Here is a 25,984-nt window from a genome sequence, read left to right on the forward strand (position 1 = left end):
ATTCTAATAGGATGGATGTTGAGTTATGATGGCACGTAAGGATCACTTTCACATTTAGAAAAATGTGTTAAGTTTAACTGCAGAAATGTTATACATTTCAACCCCCAAAAAAACACCCTCCTATATATACACATACATACACATATGTATATGTATATATACATACACATATGTATGTAAGTATACATACATGTATGTATATATATATACACATACATATATATACACATACATGTATATATATATACACACATACAATTTTCAAGTTGATACATATTATTATAAATTATTCATTTTATAAAGTGATTGTAATACACTGAAAATTCATAAAAAGACTATATTAATTCACTTTCAAAAAAGCACATACAATTCAACTTTAATGATAAGGAATGTCCACGTTGCGTTCACTGTAGATAATACAATTACATATTACGAGGCAGTAACACAGAAATTACAAGCAATTATAAATATTGGCAGTAGTTTTATGATCACAGTTGCATTTTCCTGACACTCCACTTTAAATCTCTATTTCAGCTGCCAGATGCGTAGATATTCATGCGGTATGATGTGCAGCTGTCGTCACCGTGTACAAACATCATCATTGCACTGCAAGAGAAGGTAGGAGAAGTCAAGTCAGTTTGATTTATATAGCCTAATATCACAAATACATTTTACAATCTGTACATCCTCTCTCCTTTGACCATTGCTTCATATTTGATTGAGCTGGATTTAGCACAACAGGATCATACTGAGGACATACGTATCCGTGTCAGCTAGGCCACCATGGAGCCCAATGTTGCTGACTTACACGATGTACTGAGAGTTACTTACAGATAAGGTAATGGGGAGTAGCACTCCAATAATTGGATTGAGGCCCATGTTAGATGTTTATGGGGCCTCAAAATCTTTGTGCTGAAGTTAAGATACAGAGTTTTCTGCAGAGAATTCTAGTGTGAGGTTTTCTAGGTACATATAAGAGAAGTAAACAAGGTATATCAGGTGTTTGAAAAGGAAAGGTTTGAACAAGAAGACACTGAACAAGTTTGTTTTATCTATATGAGCCGCTGACTTCACTCTGGTAAATGTCAGATAGCTTGTGACTCGCATTTGTCCTGGGGCTGTGGCAAGGACATCTTCAGACAGGTCTTGAGGAAGCCATTTTGTTCATGTTGCAAAAGCTTCGACATGGTGGGTGTTGTGGGAAGCAAGCACCACCACCACGGGGAGTGGACGTTGAATACCATGTGCTGGGAGAGCTGAAAGCCCTGATGATCACAGGACACAACCTGTTGTGCTCTGGACACAAGATAATAAGTCCATGACCCCTTAACAGTTTCTCTCTTAATTTGTTTTCACGTCATAGAACATGGACTACATTTTAAATGGTTGTTTTTATTTTCTGGTCTATCTGAAAAAGATGCAACATACAGTATACTGTAGTTTTTTTAAATTTTTTTATTGTTGGAGTCTTTGAGTCACTTGTTGGCATGACAATGCTGACCCTTCCTTCTCAAAATCCTACTGCACATTAAGTTGCAAAATTCAGCATAGCCACTACCATAATGTTAAAAACATGGCAAAGGCACAACATGTATGCTTATCTGTGTCTGTCAATCACAGATACCAAAAACATTATTGAAATACCTGGCTCTCATGTGTTATGTGCAAATACTTTTAAATATAGAATAATACTACTGTAGTAATAAGAAAGCGCATACGGTATTTGTATAATAACCTTACCTTTGTGCGATTTGTTTGGTACAATTAGGTACAGACTAAGATCATCACTCCAGTTTAAAAGGTTTGGGGAGTTGATGACAGACACGGACGGACCATGAAGATGGAGTAATAAGTGTGACATTGTCTTTGAAAGGGCTACTCTGTGTTGCTACTGATGTGTTAAAAAAAAAATTAAAAAAAAAAAAAAAAAAAGTCTGCTGGAAGAAACTGATGAAATGGCATCATTCCAGTGTGGTTTAGTAAACACAAAGATATTGTATTTAGCTTTCACTTCCCTATGCAGCATGAAGATCGGGTTTTTTTTTTTTTAGAGGGGAAAAGGGGAAGTAAAGACAATAAAAGGAAGTAAAGGAATAATGTAACATGGTAATAATGTGCATCTTTTCTGGTATATGGGATGTCTTACCACTGGCATCTGTCCTGCTTTTGCGTTGGATGAGATACCCAAAGCCATGGAAACATCCTCCAGAGGTATGTGGTCTCCTGGTGAATCCTGGATAAAGTGCACTAGGACCTTTTCTCCACCTTTGCAGAGGAAAATATATTTCGGAGAAATCAGCTGAGGAAGCAACTTGCTGACTTTGTCCAATAAAATCAAAGAATATAATGAATTGCTTTGGTGAACTCATGACTCATAAAATCAGTTGTAAAACACAGCATACAGTTCAATTCATTACGGATTGCATATTTCATATCCACGTGTTACTGGTGATAAAAAACAAGACGAACAAAGGCAAAATATCCAAGTTCTGTGCAAGGCAGTTTGGTTTTACTAAAGCTTTATTTAAAACGTTGAATGGTCTCAGATGTATGGCTAAACCTCCTCCTAGTGGTTAGGTGCTCAAAGTAGGAGTAAAAAAAAGAACTGTCTCCAATAAGGATTTTTTTTCTGGAGCAAGATCAGGACAGAATGACTTGCAATCTATTTCCTCCAGCTGATTTATTGACATAAGAACAAGCTGCCTATAAACGAGAGCAAACTAACAGATGTGGATGAATCTCTTCTTAGCTTACACACACACACACACACACGCACACACGCACACACACCACACGCAGAAATTAATTGAATATTTATACTTTTGTGGATATGAGAATAGTCGACAGCCCTGGAGAGCACAGAAGTCGTTATCTGGTGAGTGGTTTGAACTACAATGATGTGATGCAACATTGCCCTCTAGAGGAGAGGCTGCAAAGATGCATTGCTTTGACCATTTATAGACCTTCATACACATGACAAGACAAACTTCACCCGTATCAATGCAATCCTACAAGTGCATTTACATATTGACATCCCCCAGTTCATGACTGTACCTTTGGCCACAATGAGCATGCCTCCACTCTGGAGCAGATCTCCTGAGAAGTTTCCCTTGATGCCGTCAGCATTGGCCTGAAAACAGCACAGAAAACAGGCAGTCAGAGGTCAGACTGTCAATCTGGGTCTCACAGCTTTACCCCTGCTCTTGTGACCACATATGAGCTGTGAATTAGTTATGTAACCATGAAGCTACACACCTTTGCAGCTGCATCTCGTACTTTCTTCCCCAAAGCAGCAGGTACCAAAGACAAGGCTGTGTATCTGAGTGTGAAGACACAGAGTTTCTCAATTACAGATCATCACAATGCAGCTAATCTTTCACAAGAGAAGAGATTAGCATGAGCTGTAAAAGCTAATAACCTTATAAAAAGGAGATTTCTTCAAATGTATTAATGTATTTGAACAGTCCAAACGCTAAACATATTCCACTTACAAAAAACAGCTGGAACAGAAAAGTAATGCGTCTTTTTGCTCAAACATATTTATGAAATGACGAATCGATTAATCATTGTGGTTCAAAAGTATCCGATTGAAGTTAAGATCGTCCTTTGACAAATGAAAGCAAAACACATCATGGTTAAAGCAAACCGTCACATTAAACAGCTCCTCTATCACACAAAGGGAATGTGGATTTACTGTACTCACCTTTTGAAGCCCAAATCCTTGTAGCTTTTCTTATGTTCATCAACATAAATGGCTAAAAAAGAAGAAAATGATAGATGGTCATTTACAACCCTAAAAAATAATTGCCTGTTAAAAGCTCAATAATCGTGTCTGAATCCTTGTGACTAGAGATGCATCGATACGGATATCTGCCCACTACGGACTCAAATAGCGGATACCATTATTTTAATGAACAATATTTCAGTACATTTATATCCATGTATTTATACGTTAAATTGACATATTTGTTTGTTTTACAAAGTTTGAAAAGCAATGTTTTAATCAAGCCTGCATGTTGCCTTACACATAAAATAATGATCCCAGTCTCGTCCACACAGTGAGACATACAGCTTAATGATTACATTACATGTCATTTAGCTGATGCTTTTATCCAAAGCGACTTACAATAAGTGCATTAAACCATGAGTCCAAACTCAACACAACAAGAATCAAGCAAGTACAATTTCTTCAATAATGTTAAACTACAAAGTGCTATCAGTAAGGGACATTTAAGTGCTACTAAAGTGCTACTACGGCTCTACCTTCCCTATTCAAGGTATAGTCGAAAAAGATGTGTAATTAAACACTTATATTGGATCTGTACTCGATTCCATCCGATACCCAAAATAACAGTCCTCGAGTATCTGGACTGAAAAAGTTAAATGGGTGCAACGGTCATGTCACACCCAATTTGGTTGAGCAAGAGTGAAAATGCAGCCATTTAGAATTTACAATGAGGGAGTAGCAGCAGAGTTGAAATAAAAACGACCAAATACCTAACCAGAATGAAATTCATAGGTGCTAGGTATTTGAATACGAAAACAGACCAGTGTTGTCTTAGATGAGTAAGTACTGCTTACATCCATTGAAAAACCCTCCTTCCCTGAACTCCTTCAGCCCAAACTCCTCTGGTCCGACCCCCACCAGCGCTACACCGCTGGCTCTCAGGTCCGGCTCGAGCTTGCTGATCTCTGTTGCCATCCACCGACACACCTGACAGCCAAACCTGCGCAGGAAGAACAAGACCACCGGCTGGTCCTGCCACAGGGACTGGAGCTCTACAGTCTGCAACACACACACACACACACAGGGGGGGGGGGAACTCAGTGAGGAGGCCACAAAACATGCAACGTACAGGTGCCCTATGAAAGGAAGGACTTGGATAGATTATACTCATCTGTGAACAGAACAATATCATCATCTGAATTCCCGTGCGTTTCATTATCGTGTCATCCCCTGAGGCCTCATTTGTTGGTTCCTTCCCTTTTTTCCCTGTGAAAGGTTATTTTTGGGGAGTGTTTCCTGATCCAATGTGAGGTCCTGGGACAGGGATGTCGTACGTGTACAGATTGTAAAGCCCTCTGAGGCAAATTTGTAATTTGTGATATTGGGCTATACAAAATAAACTGAATTGAATTGAATTGAATTTGACACCTATTATGTCAATGCTGTGAGGTAATGGTAGGTTAAATACAGCAAGTCTCGGCAGGTATTTCCTGAGGGGAACCAGTCAATCTAACAACACGGCTTTAGATTAAAAGAGGGCATATTTAAATACAAACTAATCCACCGAATGACGTTATGAACTCTGCGGAAAGCTCAAAAGCAGTATAATTAGCTTTCTAACCAAACCGTCAACTAGCGTTATAGCTTACCTCTCCAGTTTCACCGCTCTTTAACAAGTTCTTTCCGAGTTTAGCGAGGTCGACATTTGCCATTTTCGACGATTTACCTCCACTGACACAAAGCTAGACGGAATGTACGGTCTTCCTCCACAATAGAATCGTGTAGCAGCAATATTTAAGCAGTGCCCGCACAACAGTTGTAAAACATCTGCATCCTGATACGCCCACTGAGTACTGACGTCCAATCAGATTCTGTTGGCGCTAGAAGTCAGCCATTTACAGAGCGCGGAGTGCGCGTGTGTGTGTGTGCGTGTAGCGGAGGCGGGGCTTCGGAAGGGCAACTGTCAGCACGTGCATCTCACCTCTAAAATCAATCAATACTGCATTTTTTCATAAGGGCCAACGTCAGCTTTTTAGTTTCCTACATGTATTGGTTCCTCACAACGAGCACCACACATGAAAACAGTTGTAACATGAACTCAAAGTGGCGACTGATAATTGAACATATTCAGCTTTTTATAATGCACAAGGCCTCTAGTACAGGTGAGCTCAAAGGTAACACGGTTTATTGCCAGGCCTTTGTTTGCTTTTTATAGCTGCTAGTTTGCTCCCATCTGTCTGCTTTCTTTTAACCCCTGAGCCAACCAGAGCCATTTCGCTGTTTTAACCCGTTTGGAAAATGTCCACTGGCATTTCATCTTCTGCCTCTTACTCCATTTCAGAGCAAAATGTTGTTCTTTGTTTACTATACTAAATTCATCAAACATCTATTGTTAGTTACTTTGAAGATCAAGATGGTACAGTATATTCCAAAACGGAAATCCTTTTACACAAATTTGGCCAAAAAAGTATTATACCTGTAGTTCGGTTACACTTAATTCAACACATCAGTTTCTTAGCCGTGCATCCCTCAGTTTGAAGCTGGACAACCTGCAGGACAGACCCTACAAGTGAGCCTGCAGTCAGAAGTGGCCTTTAAATCACTTAAGAAATGCTACCGGTCCATCCTGATGTATGAAATTACATTAAGAAGGACTGAACTCTATGTAAGCTTTCAGGATTCTGGTATTGTCACAGCTTACTGGGAAACTTGAGGAAACTGACACCTCATTAATAAAATTGGTGTCACCTGTACTTTTCTGGACAAGTCCTCCTCCCTTTTACACAGTGGCAGTGCTTTCTCACCACCATGGACCTTATCACACCTTTTTTCACTATCAATGATTGAACAGAAGATGCTCAACTTATTCTGTTATTTGTGCAAAAACCCTTACTGACAAATAACCAGATTCATCAAAACACTAGACTGAAAAGACCGGACCTTCTGACATTATTCCTATATGTACATATAATAGCTGAATTAATAATAATAATAATAATAATAATAATAATTTGAATTCTACTACTATAGTAGTAGTATTCTCCACTATTTGACAATATATATTCTGTAAATATGCAGCTTGATCACGTCTTCGATTACGATCTATGAGAGAGATTTATTTGTCCTTCACATTTGCACATTTCCCCAAAGTGCAGCCTGAATACTATCTTTTTAAACTTAAGGATTGGCTAGAATTTAAAATAAACTTGTGGAGGTTTGAACAATGTTTATCTCAGCATGAGTTTGTAATAAGTGACCCACTATAGGGTTTAAGGTGCTAAACAAATGAAAGACCCTCTAATATCGCATATAAGCTGTTTATTGTTCTGGAAAGCATTTCCCCCAATAAGTGAAGCATGTGTTGTCGGTTTATAAACTGAAATGTTAACAAATAGATTGCAAAATGCTTGAATGAGAAGTAGATATGTGTCCCTTTACACAGAACAATGAATAATCAGTCAATAATTATAATTTGCTGACTATTATCAGTTCTGAAGTACACTATATTCAAGTAGATGTGGAGATGTTCAGGCAGTTGTTTTTTTCACCCGGTGACTGTCCGCGTTGCTGATGTTGCAGGGAGGGACGTGACGTCACGTGAGAGACCGGGAGGAAGAGGCGAAGGAGGCGATGAGAGGGGGAAGGAAAAGGTACAGATGAGAGAGCGGGGGGATGACTGCATGCTAAGGAGAACAAACAAAAAAACAAAACAAAACAACAATCATGACTCCCGTAATTCATCCTTCGTTCTTTTATCAATCATAATGCTCGCTCCTGTTTACCTATATAGGGTGCAATAAATGACGAGCCTCCCCGACAAGGTAATTATCATCTTTCACGTTTCAAATTGCACGCCTGCATCATCTTCTAACACAGTGAAGTCGATCGTGTGGTCTTCACATTAAGGATCAAATGTCAATTCGGGGATAATACCGAGGATCATTAGAAGACAAAAGGAAAGGGTGGAAAAGCAATCGATCGGCTACCTGGCTACACGTATATTGCGTCAAATGTTTATGTTCAATCTGAGGGATAGTGATAAGCTATCCGTTTAACTGCCTTGAAAGCCATCCTTGTGAACCCCAGCGGCTCAATTAAATCCGATTTGAGCGTCCTCCATGAAATATTAAAATGGAAACAGCTTCATGCGGTGCCGCATACTACTCAGCTGTAGTCAGCCACGCCGTGCATGGGCTTTTGCGCACAACACTAACATGCGCATTGGTTGCAGTGGGTCGTGCTCATCATTGTTGTGCCATCACCGCTGTCTGCTCATGACTGCAGTGTAACCATCCACCACATAACCATCCGCAGCACTAAGTTACTCACATGACCAACATGATTATGGTGATCTTGAATGACCTCTAAGTGTAAAATCAAACCCATTCAAGTCCAAAGTTAACAATGTGTGTCACCCTTTTTGTGCTGCAGTGTAAGCTGGCTTGAGAGAGATGTCATCTCTCATGGGCACCCCCAGTGACCCCCTGTTGGCCAGTCCAGGAGGGAGGTTATCCACAGCCCAGGAAGGTCTCTGGAGGAACTCACTATCCAAAACTGTCAGCTTCCCAACGTCCACCACCCGGCACCTCAGTCACCGAGCCAACAATTTCCAAAGACAGCTAAAGCGCCGGAAGCTGATAAGACCTTCACCGCCTCCGCCACCCAACACACCCTGCCCCCTGGACCACCTGGACCTCAGTGAGCTTCCCCCCAGGCGTACCTTCCAAGAGCTGCTCTGCAATGGCTGCATCCTCTTTGGTATTGAATTCAGCTATGCCATGGAAACGGCGTATGTGACTCCTGTGCTTCTACAGATGGGCTTGCCTGATCAATTCTACAGCTTGGTGTGGTTTATTAGCCCCATTCTGGGTAAGTGAACAGCAAGGCAAAATGAGCACCCGTTGGACTGATATATATGATACATTATCTTGTGATTTTGAGTAGCAATGATTTTATTCTTTACTTAAGACTTTAACTCCGTCCTCTGTCTTTGGTTTGAAGGATTCCTTGTTCAGCCTTTCCTCGGAGCGTGGAGTGATCGTTGCACATCCCGGTTTGGGCGAAGGAGACCTTTTATTTTTGCGTTGGCTATAGGTAAGAAAGGTTTGGGGCCTAGTAAGTACAACACTAAATACCAGTATGTATGTAAGTATATATTGTGTAAAGTTGGGGGACATAAGAGAGACAGATTAATGGTCAAAACTGATGCAACAGAGGTTAAGATGTCCTCACTTTTAGTCCATATTGTAACATAAAAACAAGGTATTATATGCTTATTGTAATGCAACTCAATATACGTTTTTTGTTCGACCTTTCCTGCCTGGTTATTGCAAATGTCTCCCAAACTCCACAGCCCAGTTACAGCTTTACTATTAAAGATTTGCAGTTTCCAAGCTCACATCGCGATACCTCGTAGATGTCACATGAATATTTGACAACACTCCTCCAGAGCACCAGAAGACACGATAAAACTGCTTTGCACTACTCACCATGCTAGTAAATTGAGTGTAAACTCAGAGGAAGGTAGATTAACTCTAACTCCAACCGTTAGCAGGATTTCAGTTGAACTTTACTTCCTTCCTTCTTAGGGGCTCTGTTTGGTCTAACTCTGGTGCTGAACGGACGGGACATTGGAGGTGCGCTTGCTGACACCGCATCAAATCACAAGTGGGGAATTGTCCTGACGGTGTGTGGTGTGGTCCTGATGGACTTCAGTGCGGATTCAGCCGACAACCCGAGCCATGCCTACATGATGGACGTGTGCAGCCCAGAGGACCAGGATCGGGGGCTGAATATCCATGCACTACTGGCAGGTAAGAAAACTCAGGGTTACTGTATCATTACACAGTGGAATCCATAACTTATATTCATTAGAATGTGGAGAAAACAGACTTATGCAATAGTCTAAGACATTACCAATGTGTTTTGTTTCTTGCCCTGCAGGACTAGGAGGTGGATTTGGCTACATTGTGGGTGGCATCAACTGGGACCAGACACAATTTGGAAGAGCGCTGGGAGGTCAACTGCGGGTTATATTCCTGTTTACGAGTATCACCTTGGTGTTCGCCACAGCCATGACTCTGATGAGTATCCCTGAACGGCGCCTACCAAAGAACAAAAACTCAAGTAAAGCTCATCTAAAAAGCCCCATCCTCCCTCTTCCTCCCTCTCCTCCTGTTCCCCCAGCTTTGGGACTAGATGAGGAAGATGAGGAAGGTCTTTACAGCTACAATTTCTCAAAGTCTCACCCATATAACTCTGACCCTCTTGCCCATTCTTGCAGTGCCAATGCAAGGCTCTGTGCTGGCCTCACTAGCCCCATATCGCCCCTGAGCCCCCTCACTCCGAAATATGGCAGCTTTATAAGTCGGGACAACTCGCTCACTGGCATCAATGACTTTGCCTCTTCATTAGGAACCTCCTATATAGACAGTGTGCTCATAGACTGCTACACAGGTCAGCAGACACCACAGGCCCTGGCCTCCAACTCCACCACTGTGCCCCTGCCTCCAAGGGACTCTCCTTCTGATGAGTCCACACAGGGAGCAGGGAGCCATCCTGCAGGACAGACCCCAGGCCGACGTGGTGTCCTCATCCAGCTGGGGCAGCTCAGGATGCAGAAGCGCCACAGCCTGAGGGAGAAGTACAATCCCAGGTCACAACTGGGGCTCAGCCTGGTGCAGGATCACATCGGGCTCTTCTGCTGGTATCCTGAAGCGACCCCAGAGTCTTGCACTAATGGAGGGACCCCATCGCAACCCAGATTGTTGGGCTGGAGAACGGCCGCAGGAGAACAGTTGACCTTCAGCCAGCAGGTCCGTACACATATTTTGGAAATGATAGACTCTGTTTGGTCAGTAGAAGCCACTACAGCATTTAATACACTGTGTCTTTCTTTTCTGATGAAGGTTGCAAACATTTTGCTGAATGGGGTGCGCTATGAGAGTGACCTAACTGAGAATGTGGATACTGGAGATTCACAATTGTCAATAAGGCTGCTGTGTGTAGCCATCTACAGGATGCCTCCCTCTCTCCGGAGTTTATGCACTAATCATTTCCTGGGTGAGAATTCTCACTATTTATACGTTGATGCACATAAAACCCTGCAACACTGTAAAAATTGTCTGGCTTGTATTAAATATTAACTGAGCTGATACTAATTGTCTCTCTCTAGGCTGGCTGTCCTTTGAAGGCATGCTGCTCTTCTACACTGACTTCATGGGCGAGGTTGTGTTTAAAGGAGACCCCAAAGCACCCCATGACTCTGAGGCTTACCAACGGTACAATGCTGGCGTTAGCATGGGCTGCTGGGGCATGTGCATCTATGCATTCAGTGCTGCTTTCTACTCAGGTAAGCTACACTCGCAATCGCGACATGTATGTGTTATTAGTGCAGCTCTGGCCATTCATGTGTCTTTCTTTCCTTGGTAAACGTTACATGTGTGCCCTCTGTTTCTCTCTGCGATTATTTTTCAACTTTCAGCCATATTGGAGAAACTGGAGGAGCGTTTCTCTCTTCGCACTCTATATTTTTTTGCCTACCTGGCGTTTGGTTTGGGCACTGGCCTGGCCACACTGTCCACCAACCTCTACGTGGTACTTTCTCTCTGTGTCACCTATGGGGTGCTCTTCTCCTCTCTATGCACGCTGCCTTACTCTCTGCTGTGTGAATACTACCAGAGCCCTCAGGTCAGTATCTAGATATGGAGATTTATGATATTTTGCTTACTTCAAGGAATAGTTAAAGATTTTGGGAAATAAGCAAACTTATAAGTATTTCTAGGAGTTAGATGAGAAGATCCATCCCATTCACATGTTTGTACAGTAAAGGCAGCAGTCGGTTAGCTCACAGACTGTGTTTTGTAAAAAATAATTAAAAAAGTCTTTATTTGCCTGACTATTTTAGATAGACGTACTAGTTGCCCGATTTTGTCCCCTTTCGTTCCCTGTTTGCAGTGTAAATGTAATTTAGCCATATATAGAGCACAGGCATGAGCGGTGTCAATCTTCTCATCTAAATCTCAGCACAAACATGTATAATAGTATGTCCCAAAAATGTTTACCTACTCCTTCAATGCTGAAGTGATTTGTGGTGCACTACAGAGATTGACCATCATTGTTTGCATCTGTTCCTCAGTTTTGTGGCTCATCAGAGGATGGGACCAAACGAGGGATGGGGGTGGACATCTCTCTGCTGAGCTGCCAGTATTTCCTGGCACAGATCCTGGTCTCTGTGGCGATGGGACCTCTGACCTCACTGGTGGGTGGGGCCCAGGGAGTGATGTACTTTGCAAGCCTGATGTCATTCGTGGGCTGCCTGTACTCCTCTCTCTGCGTGGTGTACCACCTGCCCCCCCCTGAGGGTGAGCCCCCCCGATAGCGAGACCCAGCCACTATTGGTGCACATTTAGAAAAGTCTCTCCATTTACTTTACCTCACACACGCAGTCTCAACGGGCACGCGCTTTCACGCTGTCGCGTGAGTGTGTTGACCTTCACAGCAGTCATAGGACAAACACACTGCACATCCTGCTGCACATTGTACAGCACAATTCCATATATCGTTTCACACCAATCGGCACTGCTCCTCTCAGAGCTAGACAGACAGACAGACAGACAGAAATTGGCCACTGCTCTAATACGTGTGTACATGACATATATTTTTTTGAATGCGTGATATTTTTTAATGCAGTGTGGGATAAATGGGTGTGAGACAGAGAGAGTGTGAGTGACCTCTTTGAGGTCATACAAGCCTAAACATGTCTTCTGTCTGATTCTTTGCTGTAAAATTGTGTTTCATCTTTTCTTGCTTGTTTGTGTTTAGTATAGAAATGTTGATCACTACATACAAGCTAACCACAGCTTTCCCCCTTTTTCCTCCCTTTTATCAGTTGCCTAATGTCTGCATGAGCTGCAATGTAATTCTCAAAACCTTTTTTGTATTCTTTTGTTTGGTTATACAGCCAAGGGAATGTCTACCTGCCTGTTTCTCTGAGTTAGAATATTTGCATCACACGAATGAATGAGCAGCCAGTCTCCACTCGCACTCACCGTTAATGCACCTTCATTAATTCAAGAGCTCTTTAATTTAGCAAACACATACCTAATATGTACCTAATACCAGTTTACTAGAAGCTGAAAAATGTGTAATCACTGTAACAGTCTTGAAGGGCTTCACATTGTTCACAGCAAATAAAAAACACACTTCATTATGAGACCTACCAGTGTGCTATCCCCACATTTCACTCGTTGGTGCTGTTTGACTCTTACTCAAGTCCCAAGTATGAGTTCATTGACGATACTTAATTAGCATCGAGGCATGACTATTAAGGATGACATGCGTACACACGCTCGTACACAAACTTTCAAAAACACAGAGAAATGTGTGCCGGTGGCAAATTGTGTCTGGGCCCCCACTAAGCCATGGTACAGCCGTGAGCTGTCACCCGACCTCCTGGCCATGCCGTTGTAATAATGACAGTGATTCTTGTCATTATCAGGAAGAGGAGAAGTTGAAACTGGGGTCTGAATCAGCATTCAGTCGGAAACCGAACAAAACAGAAGAACAGCAAACAGGGAGAAGACTCATGTGAACAATGGGTAACCCTGAAGGTGGACAACATTAAAGGAAGACTGTGGGGGTTCATAGAGCCAGCAGCAAGTGCTTATTGTCATCATTAGGGAGCATGCTTAAGGTAGTAGGCTTCTGCTCCACCCCACCGACTCAGTAAAGTTATTATTTTACTTTTTTTCCCCATCTTAAAGAAGCCATCTTCATCCACAAAATGTTTTTATTTATTTGTTCTACATCTGTTGTGCCAGGGCAAACAGTATGCTTTGCCAGCCTCAACACAGGCACCATGTCAGACTTCAGGGCTTTAAACAAAAGGTCAACTTAAGAGTGTAACCTGTTGTAAGCCTACCTTTGTGATATGTTTCATTGACTGGCGCTCACACTGAATTCAGCAACATTAAAGTGCCAGTCTTAATTGATGCCTCAACGGAATGTAAATTGCCTACTATTTAAGCCTCCTTGAATGGATGCACACCATGCTAACGTTTCTGAGGGAACAGTAACTGTATGGATCATGAGGTTGCAGCTTGCAGCTTGCTTGAGAGAAGAAAAAAAAAAACAGCAGTTGTTGTTATATGGTACCACCTATTGCTCAATTTTAGCAGTGTTACTGTTACTGTATAAGCTACTTTTATTCAGGGTTCAGTTCAAACTAAAAATGATCATTTTGCCATTTTGGACTCGTGTCAATTATTGTTTTTAACTGATAACCATAATAGCCAATACCAGTCGTCACCCCAGCTAACTTCAGAAATAATGATCTGCAATCTTTAGGTACACCACAAGGGGGAGCCAGGAGACAAGAGTGAAATCCATTTTGTGCACCCTTTTCCATTACGAAAGTGAATTAGATTATTCCTGTTCCTTCCTGCATCCAAGCCAGCCATTTTCCATGTTCAGAAAATTGGGTCAAGTGACATCACCTACTTATAAAACCATGTTTTTAAGAAGCACTAATGATCAAGTAACATACATACATACAAAAAAAAGATATACTTTTAAGTAAAAAGACAATTTATTTGTTGATCAGAATATACAAAGCCGTGGCTGAAGTAACCGAATGTCATTCTGGTTCGGAACAAGGCAGTCTTAGACGAAAAACGGGGCTACCCAGCCATAACATAAAACTCATTGAAATTGTAAGAAAAATAAAAGTATAAATGGTACAAACTTGCGTGGAATGCATACAGAACAAATGACCAAAGCTTTAAGATTTAAGAGGGGTTAATTAACGATGCAAAATCCTGCCTCCATAAAACAAGGTCAAGAAATCTTATTATCATGGAGGCACAAGACAGAGCCCCTTTATTCATTTGCACCATCTGTTATGTTAACCGGGCAGCCAAGCCAAGGATTAACAAGCAGCTCAACAAAAAATGATGCCTCAACTAATAATGCTAACAACTGTCCATTAGCCCCTGCTTAAAACTTATCTTTGGTCCTTACGTGAATCTGAGAGGTCAACATGAGCCATGGAGTTGAGCAGCTGCCTGTACGTATGAATCATCTGGTCAGCACTGACATAATAGAGATTGTGCTTCTATCATACCGATATAAAACCTCAAGAAATGAAAAAATTATCTCATGGTGTGGCCCAATTTGTACAAGTAAAAAAAAAGCTCATTTAAAGACCAATAAATAACATTTCATAAAAAAAGGATGCAGGGCCACTATGTTTCAGGACTCCAGTGCAATGTGATAACATGGGAGCAAACAAAAAGAAATTTCTCAACGGTACAGAAAGCACAAGCTCTACAACACGATGTTGACCAGGCTGGTGGGACAGAGCTGCAAACAAGGAGCAGGGCAGATACCTAAGCCTTCACTTCTGCCTCTTTTGAATCTCCATTTTTCTCTGTCTTCTGCTTTTTTGTCTCCACCTTTTCCTAATTTAAAAAAAGAGAAACATTTAATGCATTAGCAAAGGCTTTTAGTTCACAAGATTAGTCAACACATTTAAAAACACTTGATTATAATTTGTATATTTCAGCCTGATGACAACCCACCTCCTCCTCTTCAGCTGCACGCTTCACAGGCTGTGCATCAGTCTCCTCAGCAGGGGGCGCCTCCTCTGCAGCTCCTGTAAGCACAGTTTGTCACATCAGAAAATACATCCCTCACGTTGTGTAATTAAGACAAGATTCCTGGAAAAAATAATTGACCTTAAGGCCACACAAGGTGGCGGCATTTATGAGCAAATCCAAAGCAACAAAGAGACATGTAGTGACTTTCAAAAGTCTATTCCTGAAAACAGTAAGACTGCTTTATGAGAACATACCATCTCCATTCTTGTGTTTCTCCTCATTTTTTTCCCCCACTTTGTCGTCGTGATCAGCACCATTCTGAATGAAGAGGGAGATGTCAGTAAAAATTCAGGATTGGGCTTTTATTATATGCGCAATATTAAACAGAGGAAAATAAAATCTAAACATGGAATCACAAGCATATTTGAAATAATCCTCTTATAGTCTTAGACATACAGACCCCTGTGGGGACCCTTAAAAAAAAAAAGGCATGTGTGAGTAGCTCTTACTCCCCAGAGGATTAGCTACAAAGCTAAACTAGAGACACCAATTGAAACGTCCCAAAGGCTTGCTAGCTAACATCTGTGCCATTTCACAACCCAACAAAGCAGTGTGAAGAGCAGCTGAACAGGAAGGGGAGGCGGGTGCAGCGACACCTGCATGATGAGGGGTGCTAAGGACAAAAGGCCATGAGGCTGGTCCTAGTCTCCAACTCACTGTGCCATTGGCAGGTGCGTCCCCGTTGTCGGTCTTCTTCTCCTCCTCCTTCTCCTCTTCCTCCTCCTCTTCCTCCTCCTCCTCCTCCCTCCTCCCCCTCCTCTTTTCACCTCCTCTTTCACCTCCTCCTTCTTCTTCTTCTCCTCCTCCTTCACTTCTTTCTTCTCCACTTCTTTCTTCTCCTTAAGCTCCTACAAAATAAAAGCACGGCTCTTGATCAATTTGACGGTTCAGCAAAGAGTTTATTCTGAAGTGCCACACGTTCTCACGTCTGGTTTTAATGAGAACGCTACTTTACCATATTTGGGATAAAGTCTAATTCAGTCAACACCATGTTAGACATAATTAGTGGCAATGCTGAAGGTTTTTGTCCCAACCCGTAATGCAACGTTAACGTAAGTGTGGCTTCCCGCCCACAGCAGCAGCTTCGCTGCTAGTTTCTACCTGACCGCTTTGTCTGCTCAACAAGATTTTTTTTTAGCGACCCACATCACATACGTTTGAGTTTCCAGACAATATTTAGCTGTACACGCTGTAGATAACACAGTAGTCACCTCTGCGGTGACCGGTAATCGACAAGTTACAATTAAAGAGTCATTTAGTTAGGAAATTTAAATTGTTTTGCCCAATTACTGTTAACTTAAAATGAAGTAACGTTAACGTTTAGCTGCCGCAGCCGCCCACGACTGTTTGAACCCCAGCAAACAATTGTAAAACACAAATACAACTTCAAAAAGTTCAAAAAATCTTTTAACACGACAGTTCAACCGAAAGAATAAAAAAACGGAATGAAACGCACCTTGGCTGTAACCTCTGCAGTTGCGGTTTTGTCAACAGCTGTGTCGGCCATGGCTAATTTTTCTAAATGTATTTAGGTAATTATATTCCTGTTAAGAAAAAAAATATATTTTTAATTTCTTGGCTCTTTGCCTTCGTGTGGATAGTCCAAAGGCGCCGAGAGAGAAATGATGTCTGCCTGTCTCCGCTTTTCTCTCCAGCTCGTTGAAAATCCACTCTTGTTGGATACAGCGGGTCGATCCCGCACACAATTGGACGATGTCAGCCACCGGAGTGTTTGATTGGAAGGATATCCTGTCAATCTTGACAAGGTATCCCGCCTACTGGCTATCTCGTCGTTGATTGGTCAATTGTATTAAAGCTCCGAACTAAGGTATCAGACTTCGTTTTTCTACTACACATCAGTCTGTTACGTTTGATTTTTTGCACCTAAAATTTTAACAATGGATGCAAGTGGCCCGTTGTTCAGGTATTGATAAACCACGAAAGTCTACTCACAGCTGAATGTTGAATCAAGTAGAGGGAGTGAAAAAGTTTCTCAACATATGCCCACGAACGGCATCTTTTGTCTGAGCGCCCTTTCTCCGCAGAGATGGGTATCAAATTACAAGCAGAAGGGAATAATGTGACGATTTGAAAACACTGCGGCCACTCCTCCTTTCTATATTTAACACAATGTAACAAAATGTGTTCCTGCTTAAATGTGCGCACACTTTCACTGTTTTACTAACCTGGTAAATGGAGAACCAGTAACACACTGCAATTTGAACATTGAACACACGTAATTAAGCAATTCATTATTCTATTACAATATTATCAAGGCAAAATAGATGCAAAATAGATGCAAAGCTTGAGAGCTATGCATCCACTCCAAATGTATTCAAATACTAAAATGAATAATACTTTGAAATCAATATACATGAATTGATCATCATTTCCTCTCATGATGTCCTTCTGAAGTATTTGCACAGTCGGACAATAAGTTAGTTAAACTAGTGGTCTGTTTAAGGCAATATTTGGAACAAAGAAAAGGAAAAACATCATGTGCCACACAGACTAAGTAATATATGTGTTGCTTTGTGATATCTGAGTATTAGAGTAATGGAGTGATGTACAAGTGTGGCAGTACTGTGTAAAACATTTACAGCATGTATTGAATCACAGTTATTGTCCTAATAACAGTAAAGGGGATTTATTTTCTCCTTGGAAAGTACAAAGTTACTTATTTAGAAAAACATGCAAATTATAAAAAAATGACAGCATGCATAATGAATACAGTATGATGTGTCTTGGGGTATTTGGTTGGAAGAGATTTCCCAGCCTTTATAGATGCTCCTGAGATACTATTGTCTTTTATTCATGGCCAGTTTCAAGTGTAAACAATGATTTAAAGGTTATATTTCTTCAGATATATTTACTTTTCCCTCTCAATAAGAAGCATTGTCTTATTGAAAGAGTGATGTGTTTGATATCCCAAATGTTCTGTTTTTCTTCTCCTTCAGAAAGTCTTTGACATGAACTTTCTTTGCCGTCCCTTCACTTGCTTATCCAACTGCTAAACCAAAGGAAGCGGTAACACACACAATTTTGTGGGTCCTTAACTCTGTAATTTAAGCCTCCACATGGTCAGCCCCTCAATTGAAAATAAATCTTCATTTTTTTATTGCAGATAAAATCGCCTCTTTTTTTGCCACGATAAGAGATCAAATAATTCTTTATGAGTCCTGTAGCGGGGAAATTTCTAGGATACTCTGACCTACAATTACATTTCTCAAGTGTGAGCGTAATCATGAACAACCTCTTTGCCACGCCTGGTATTGTTTTAAACCTACACACAGCTATCATAAAACTTTTGCAGTTATCAGATGGTTGTCAGAGAAACAGAGTTATTTACACATTACAAAACATATTTGGGTGTTCCAGATAATATAGATTTTAAATACTTCTAGACAGCCTTACTTCTGTTTGTGTCCTTTACTTGCCCCAACAAACCCATTGAGGGTATCTTGACACAAGTATGTTTTCAATCTCTAATTTTAGGGCCTAATCCTTAACCGCGTCACTCATTCTCTATACCAGTATTCAAGCTACTGATTTTGAAGAAGCCTCCAGGCCTCATTTAGTCATTCACCTCACACTCAGTTGAAATATTATCATAAAGACTGTAAATACAGAGATCAAAGGATTATGCGTCAGTACTTTGAGATTATTAGTCTTTTCTTTTGTTCAAACTATACTAAGGACATATTCAAATGTTGCTAATTTTAATTCAAAAGCTTTCTGATATATATATATATATATATATATATATATATATATATATATATATCAGACAACAAACTACTCATCACGAACCACACAAAAGATAACAACACTGACACAGCATTGGTTGTATATTGTTTGGCTGAAAATATATGCGAAGCAGCAATTTAAGACATTATGTCACTACACTTAAAAGCAAGGACTCATGGGCATTGGATAAAGTGTAATACCTTTTTATTTGTGAAATAAAGAACATGTGGAGACTACAGAGCATTGAAGCAGACATCCACAATGTAATGGTCTTCAGTAGATCCACGTAAGGAACAGAGGAGCAGACTCAAAGCAGCAGAAGGCATTACTCACTCTTTTTCTGTAACTGGAAATTGGGAGCAATCAGAGGGGGAGTGTTTGTGAGATCATTTCCTGTCTTTTTTTTCTTATTTGCCTACCTCAACATGTTTCCATGTGCCACCAATCTTGAACAGCAGCCTATTTCACTCTGCAGGTAAAGACGTGAACCAAACTGTTGTAGAAAGTAGGGCAGTGAAGGAAAATCTGAAAATGAGATTCGATTTATTGTGATTTTTGCAAACCTCTCATTTGCCAACAACTGGAGTGTTTACCACACTTTCCACAAGGAACATGACACCTTTTTTTGATGTTATTTAAGGTTAGGGGGAAACAGAAGGCAATATTGTATAAAAGAAAAGCCTTTTTGTTTTTTAACAATGAAATACGTTTGACAGTCAATGAAATGTGTTACATCAGTTCCCATAGCCTGGGGAGACATTTATTTGAATGTTGAACTGGATACAGGATGGGAAGTACAGCACCTTAATTTCACTTAATTTCTTCAGGACAAAGGACTGACCTGACTTGCGGAATGTCAGTGCTCAGGGGTAAGTGAGGCCCATCAAAGAGCAAAGGGGTCGGGATTAGGCGGGGGAAGGGTCCCGATAATTGGAAGCATTGGTGGGGGGCAAACTGAGCTCTTTTGTTTTCAACAGCCTCCTGCATGGTCGGCCTGGCTTTCTCTGGCTTCCAGGTCCTGCAGAGTACAGAACAACATGAAGTTGACTTCTCAGTGGCACACTTCAGTCGAATGCACAGTGAGGGAGAAAGTTATTGATCTATAGTTAACACAATTAAGTACAGTCATTGTGGACTACAATGACAACATGCACTAGTAGTGCTGCCACAAGACCCCCCAGAGGTCCATACTGTATTTTCAAATACAAAAATTCAGGAATGTTTGTAAAGGGACTTCATGGCCAAGAGTCACATTTTTAATAACGTTTTTGTAATCTAATGCAGTTATGCAAGGTCTATATTGAATAAAGCAATGGCATTTTGATGAATATTGTTTAGAGATGTCTTTATGGTTGTGCAAGAAGTCAACCATTATTTTTTTCCTTAACATTTTAGTCAACGTGATACAAATTGCAGGAACAATAAAAGTGCATCAATATCACTTAATAACAACACAAAGACCCAATAACCAAGAGAACAAAATAAAACAAAAGCAAGACTATAATAATAATAATAAACAGCAAATTAGTAAATAGGTTAACTAATACGGTGTGGGGATGAAATTAAAGAAAAATGTTGACATCGCAGGGGTCACATAGTTACTTTGGGCCTATAAAGTCACTGCAGCCGCCATATAGGATTCAACTGATAATGGGAAGAGAGAAAAAAACAGTATAAAAGTAAGCAATAGTAACGGTACAAACAAATGTTTCAACAAAAAAGCGAAATTTAACGCAAATGCCTATTAAGAATACAACCAAAAATAATTTACATGGAGCATGAAAAAGTAATATGAGCACACACAATGTAACCCAAAGCTCCTCAGAGTCAGGGTGCCAAGAGATTCTGAAATCCAGCGGTTTTCTAGTTGTGGCTGACATGTATCTTCAGCGTTGCATGGATTAGTCTGTAAGTGCTTTGAGGATTTGGAAAATGCCAGTGCTAGTGTTTTCTAATATCAAAGTCTATTGGTCTCTGTACACTCGGATTTAATGCACTGTTTGTCACTATCTCAAGCCAGTGCAAAAGGATGTGCATTGTCTCTTTCCCCGTTTGTAGGATATCATGGTGCAGCCAAAGTCTGGAGCCGTTGCTCGGTTAACGTTGGCTTATGAACTCCGCTGGTTCTGACTCCATTATTTATGCACAGCAGCCAACTGCTCCTGGGTGTAAAGTGACTGGGAGGAGTAACTCCCAAACTGAGGCTAAGCATTCTCTCCATAAGAAATTGGTGTCCCATCCAGGGGAGGGGAAAGCAACTACCATATGTATAGAAGTTCAGATATTCCAGGGTCTCATTACAAACAAATGTGGGTAGAACACTAAAATATGCATCAGCTGTAGTAGCCATTGTAAGCTATACTGGACCATGGGGCTGAACCATAAAGCATGCTATTTGATTGTTCATCTTTACTTTGATAGCAATGACAATATATGCAGCTGAAATCTTGGAAAACCTCAAACTACAGACTGGATGGGGGACTTGCTCTAAAGCACTGGAAAAAGATCCCAGAACAGACTCAGGACATGCCACAGGGACTACATCTCCCAGCTGGCATGTTGTTGGAAGAGACGGCTAGGGAAATGGTTACCTGGGTGATACTGACTGTAGCCACGGCTACTTTGACTCAAAAAAGCTGCTGGAAAATGAATAAATGGATAGATGGATGAAGAGATGTGTAAATGTATTATCTACTAGTTACATAAGTCAAGATACTGCATGCATTTAGTAAATTGTATGTTTAAAACATAGGTTGAAATGTCAAAGAATGTGCAGAGATTGATGCTGTGTTTGTATTTAGTGTTACTACACAGCAATAGCAACCTACCATCTGATTGCAGTGCAACATATCATCTGTCAGCAAGCACTTTGCCCTCCTAACTGGGAAATAATACATATATATATATATATATATATATATATATATATATATATATATATATATAATTCATGAATTATTGAATCAGATCATTTATCATCAAGCTGTATTTTTATTTTTTAAAACTTCAATTACATTGTCTTTCATAGATCTTGCATATCCTAAACTTTTTGTGATGACTCTGTTTTATTTAATAAGATATCCTGATTATTTACACCAGTGGTTTCTTCATAAATTGAACATACAATAATTATTCAACAACTTATTGCATCGACATAAGCACAATTTCTTCTTCTTCTAGGGAATGTATTATTGTGTTTTGGTTTTGTTTGTCATGTGTTTGTTGGGTATTAAATGGGGTGAAATTAAATGTCATGTTGTGCTGCATAATGACCATAAACGATCCTTGCATTCTTAAATATAATCTATTATATGTTATACACATATACAATCTAAAAAAAAAAAAATGGTTAGGTTTCAAAAACCTAATTAACAAATAGATACTTGAAAGAGTAGCTTCAGTTTTCCCTCTGCACTTTCCCTCTGCACAAGTTCAACCGTACCACCTTATTTATTTAAACTCCTACAGCTCCACCCTTGCAACTGCCTTGCCAGAGAAGTGGAAATTTCCAGTAATTCTTTCTGCTTTGCAAGAAATGCTCCTCCTCCTTTTAGTTTCCCGCCTTTCAGTCTACCTGCTTCTTCCTGCTATAAACCCCCTAGCAGCCTTCTGCTGCTCAGCCTTGTGGTGACCAGCGGACTTTACTTTGTACAATGGGAAAACCTCCCATTTCTCACATCCACTAAACATAACATCTGTTTATGCTTCTTGCATTATCATGTGTCTATAAATGTATGTATATTGGCACCGACATATGCTATTTGAACGGATAATGTTAAAGATTATAGTGTTTAAGCTTGATGTCATTTGGATGATTTGCGCTGATCTTTCTGAGAGAGATGCCTGTTTCTTTGTTTACTACTCTGAAAGTACATATTGTTATCCTCAGAATTACTATTAAAGGGTTAGCTATGAGAGTAATTATTACACTAGCTCTTGAATGATGAAGGGTTGGATTGGGATCACAGAACAGATGGTGGATTTGCATTTCTATTTCTCTGGCTGATCTGATATTCTGCTCTCTGGTTTGTTTCAGAGATCCTCCAAAGCTTGTCTTCAACTGTCATATCAAGAATCAAGAAATGTGACCAGTGTTTAAAAGATCACAAAGAAGGCCCCGGTGTAGTGCAGATTTGTTAAAACAAGGTGATATCTGTTATTATGTTTACAGCCCGAGAGGCCCAGGCTATATACGTTACATCTGTGGTTTTATAACTTCCTCTTAATTCAAGACCACAACATAACCGTGCACACGTGAGCAACCCTGATGCTTGCTAGAGAAGTATTTGAGATAAACTACAAATAAAGCCACGAGACAGCTGCAGTGAAGAAGTTTAAGTGTGTTGAAGGCATGAGGCACACTGACCTTAGACCCATTGTGAAGCACCAACAAAGAGCCATCTGCACAGCAACCAAAGCTGAGATGAGGGACTCACACACAGGGGGATCAGGGAGGGGGAGGGACACAGGGACCTGGGGAGTGTAAAAAAAGAAGACATATCAATGATTAGGAAATATTTGAATGGGACTTGATCAGCTGGATCATATCTGAAATGTCAAAGAAGTCAATGCTAAATATATCAGAGGTTGGTACACAAAGAAAACAGGAAGCTGCATGACAAATCAGCCCAGAGAGCGTATGGATCACTCCACTGCTGGTAAAGTGGAAGACAAGAGCTGCTGGCCTAATCACTCAAGAGCACATTTCCTGCCTCCTGCATGATGAGATGAAGCCAGCTGAATCCGTTCAAGGCTAATATTTAACCCAAACCTTGATCTCATACACGGTGGGTATCTCGTTCCTTCTGCCAGCGGAAACACATAGGCTTTGTCTCTGCAGTGGACTGAATTGTATTAACATCTTTTCGAGGGTTCATATTTTTGGATGTGAAGAGATTTTATAGTGTAAGCAAAATTGTTTCCCTTTCGAGTGGGATGCATTTCAAAATGGTGAAAACAAAGACAAAATGGTGGCAGGGACATCTGTAAAAATCAAATGTTTCACAGGTAAGACATGAGAGTCAGAATTGCTTAGCAACAGCAGTAAAAGATTCTTGCAGCCTGTGTGGTAACATAGAAACTGATCATGCTGCCACCCAGTGGTGCATTGCTAGTACAAGCGAGGGATGAACCGCCACTGAAAATTATCAAATTGTGATCGATTAAAGGCTCACTCAGCATAATGAAATAGCTACAATTACCTGTAAGGTGTAAACCCCATAATTGAAGAAGGACCTGATAGGGGAAAAAAGGTGATATCCTTGTTCAACCTTCCTCAACACTGTTCGAAAATATGTTCAGTCATTTGATTGGCTGGAAAATGAACCAGCTCTCATGTTGCCTAGCAACATACATGGAAGGGTGAATTGTGGGTGGGAGGGTGTGAGAGTTGGGGGGGGGGGGGGGGGGGGGGGGGGGAGGAGTGGGGGTGGAGTTTGTCAAGAGGAGGGAACATTGTGGGTGCAGCAGGCAGACTGGCTGGGGAAATACCTGGCAAAATTCCCAAATAAACAAACAAGAGGGAGAGGAGAACAGAGTGGGAGACAGAGGACAGGGTCTGGGTCCAGATAACAGTCTTGTTTGAGATAAAGGGAACAAGGCATTTTCTAAGTGCTAACACAGTTTGTTCCCAAATCAGAACACGACTAGAGATATTAAGTGGAGGGCATTACGCTGAAAACTTTGGCTGTAGTGAGATGAAAGTTGACAAGAACTTTACAATCCATAATAAACTGCAAGTGGCTTGATACAAATGTATTCCAGCATTCATTTTTGTTGAGAGGTTGAGTTGAACTGTGAGTAACGCAATGGTTATTACAGGACATAGGCTGCTGCAGTTGACATTGTATACCAGTTTGACGAGGAACGGATGAATAGGCCACGAACAAGCGTGTATAGTTCCTTGATGAGTGTGGAGAAACGCTACCTGTTCTTGCATGTTTCTGTTGGTGTGGTTCGGTGTGTAGGTTTTTCCACAGTTAACAGTTAATTATTACTTTTTGATGAGGATAAGTTGAACTTATCACAACAATCTCAACGGCCTGCAGCTGATATAAAAAAGAAGGACTAAAATGACATGATTACAAGGTGCGAAGCAGAAGGTGCACTAGAAAATGAGGCAACTGTAAAGCTAGAGGAAGAGAAAAAGGTGGAAAATGTGCTTATATGGAGAGGGTAGGGTAAATAAAGCTGCTGCTGCTGGTAGGTACAGCCTGCAGAAGGGGGCGGGCCTTGGAAATGGCTGATGCAGGCGGTCTCTACAGGCAATGAAGACTCTTTTGTCAGCAGTAGGAAATGAGGTTTCTGTTGTGATTAAAAGGAAGGTTTCTATGGCAATGCAGAGAGCCGTGTGCACAGAGCGTTTGTTGGGAGTGGAGGGGGCTAAGTGAGAGTAGAATTTCAAAGAAAGCAGCCTCCTCCATCTCATCTCCCACCATCGCCACCCGTCTGCCTTTCCACAGCGCTCTTTTATCTCTGATAATCTGTTTTCATAGCCACACAGTTGAGACTGCAAGGAGGATTATCCTGAGCAAACCATTGGCAATTCAGTCATAAATGTTTAAAGAGTAACAGTTTCACTCCCCAAAATCGCTGAGGTCAAAACCGGAAAAATAACCTTTTACAGATAAGCTAATTATAACCACACAAGTCAGGTTAGATTTTTAACATAATGACCGATATGTCTCTTTATTGTTTGGGCAGGTACACTTGACAAATCATTCTTTCCTTGAACAGTCAATGATAAAAAAAAGAAGAGAAGCTATGATGGCATCAGGGTGACCTTTAAAGCTAAATATAGCAACACCCTTTGTTAATTGTTTCACAGTTAAAAAAAAAAAATGTTTCTTAAAAT

General features: G+C 40.8%; 3 protein-coding genes and 1 long non-coding RNA gene across 5 annotated transcripts; 1 reads left to right on the top strand and 3 right to left on the bottom strand.

The window, feature by feature from the left end:
- Positions 1-344: 344 nt before the first annotated feature.
- prxl2b (peroxiredoxin like 2B) lies at positions 345-5,572 on the bottom strand. Its single transcript, XM_034532972.1, has 7 exons — positions 5,377-5,572; positions 4,582-4,786; positions 3,704-3,755; positions 3,256-3,319; positions 3,055-3,130; positions 2,147-2,265; positions 345-606 (listed from the first exon to the last, which is right to left on the bottom strand). Exons 1-7 carry the CDS (start codon positions 5,437-5,439, stop codon positions 580-582), a joined length of 606 nt encoding a protein of 201 aa, XP_034388863.1. The 5' UTR covers positions 5,440-5,572; the 3' UTR covers positions 345-579.
- A 2,606-nt stretch (positions 5,573-8,178) lies between these two features.
- Positions 8,179-12,822, top strand: slc45a1 (solute carrier family 45 member 1). Its single transcript, XM_034533213.1, is given in 11 exon segments — positions 8,179-8,596; positions 8,729-8,821; positions 9,316-9,540; positions 9,671-10,251; positions 10,253-10,471; positions 10,473-10,526; positions 10,528-10,542; positions 10,636-10,789; positions 10,902-11,078; positions 11,211-11,416; positions 11,865-12,822. Coding segments are annotated over 11 exon segments (2,385 nt in total). The 3' UTR covers positions 12,108-12,822.
- A 1,481-nt stretch (positions 12,823-14,303) lies between these two features.
- On the bottom strand, positions 14,304-17,111 carry si:ch211-222l21.1 (glutamic acid-rich protein). Its single transcript, XM_034533660.1, is given in 6 exon segments — positions 14,304-15,186; positions 15,307-15,380; positions 15,579-15,642; positions 16,042-16,182; positions 16,185-16,232; positions 16,841-17,111. Coding segments are annotated over 6 exon segments (450 nt in total). The 5' UTR covers positions 16,892-17,111; the 3' UTR covers positions 14,304-15,114.
- Positions 17,112-19,318: 2,207 nt separating this feature from the next.
- Positions 19,319-24,456, bottom strand: LOC117731528. Of its 2 annotated transcripts, XR_004609538.1 has the most exons (5): positions 24,333-24,456; positions 23,498-23,604; positions 19,973-20,149; positions 19,551-19,656; positions 19,319-19,477 (listed from the first exon to the last, which is right to left on the bottom strand). It is a non-coding gene; the product is annotated as an uncharacterized LOC117731528 (long non-coding RNA). The 2 variants fall into 2 exon arrangements; XR_004609537.1 differs by having other exon boundaries at positions 19,551-20,149.
- Between the last annotated feature and the right edge of the window lie 1,528 nt (positions 24,457-25,984).

This window comes from Cyclopterus lumpus, chromosome 5 (assembly GCF_009769545.1).
Source record: "Cyclopterus lumpus isolate fCycLum1 chromosome 5, fCycLum1.pri, whole genome shotgun sequence".
NCBI lineage: Eukaryota > Metazoa > Chordata > Actinopteri > Perciformes > Cyclopteridae > Cyclopterus > Cyclopterus lumpus.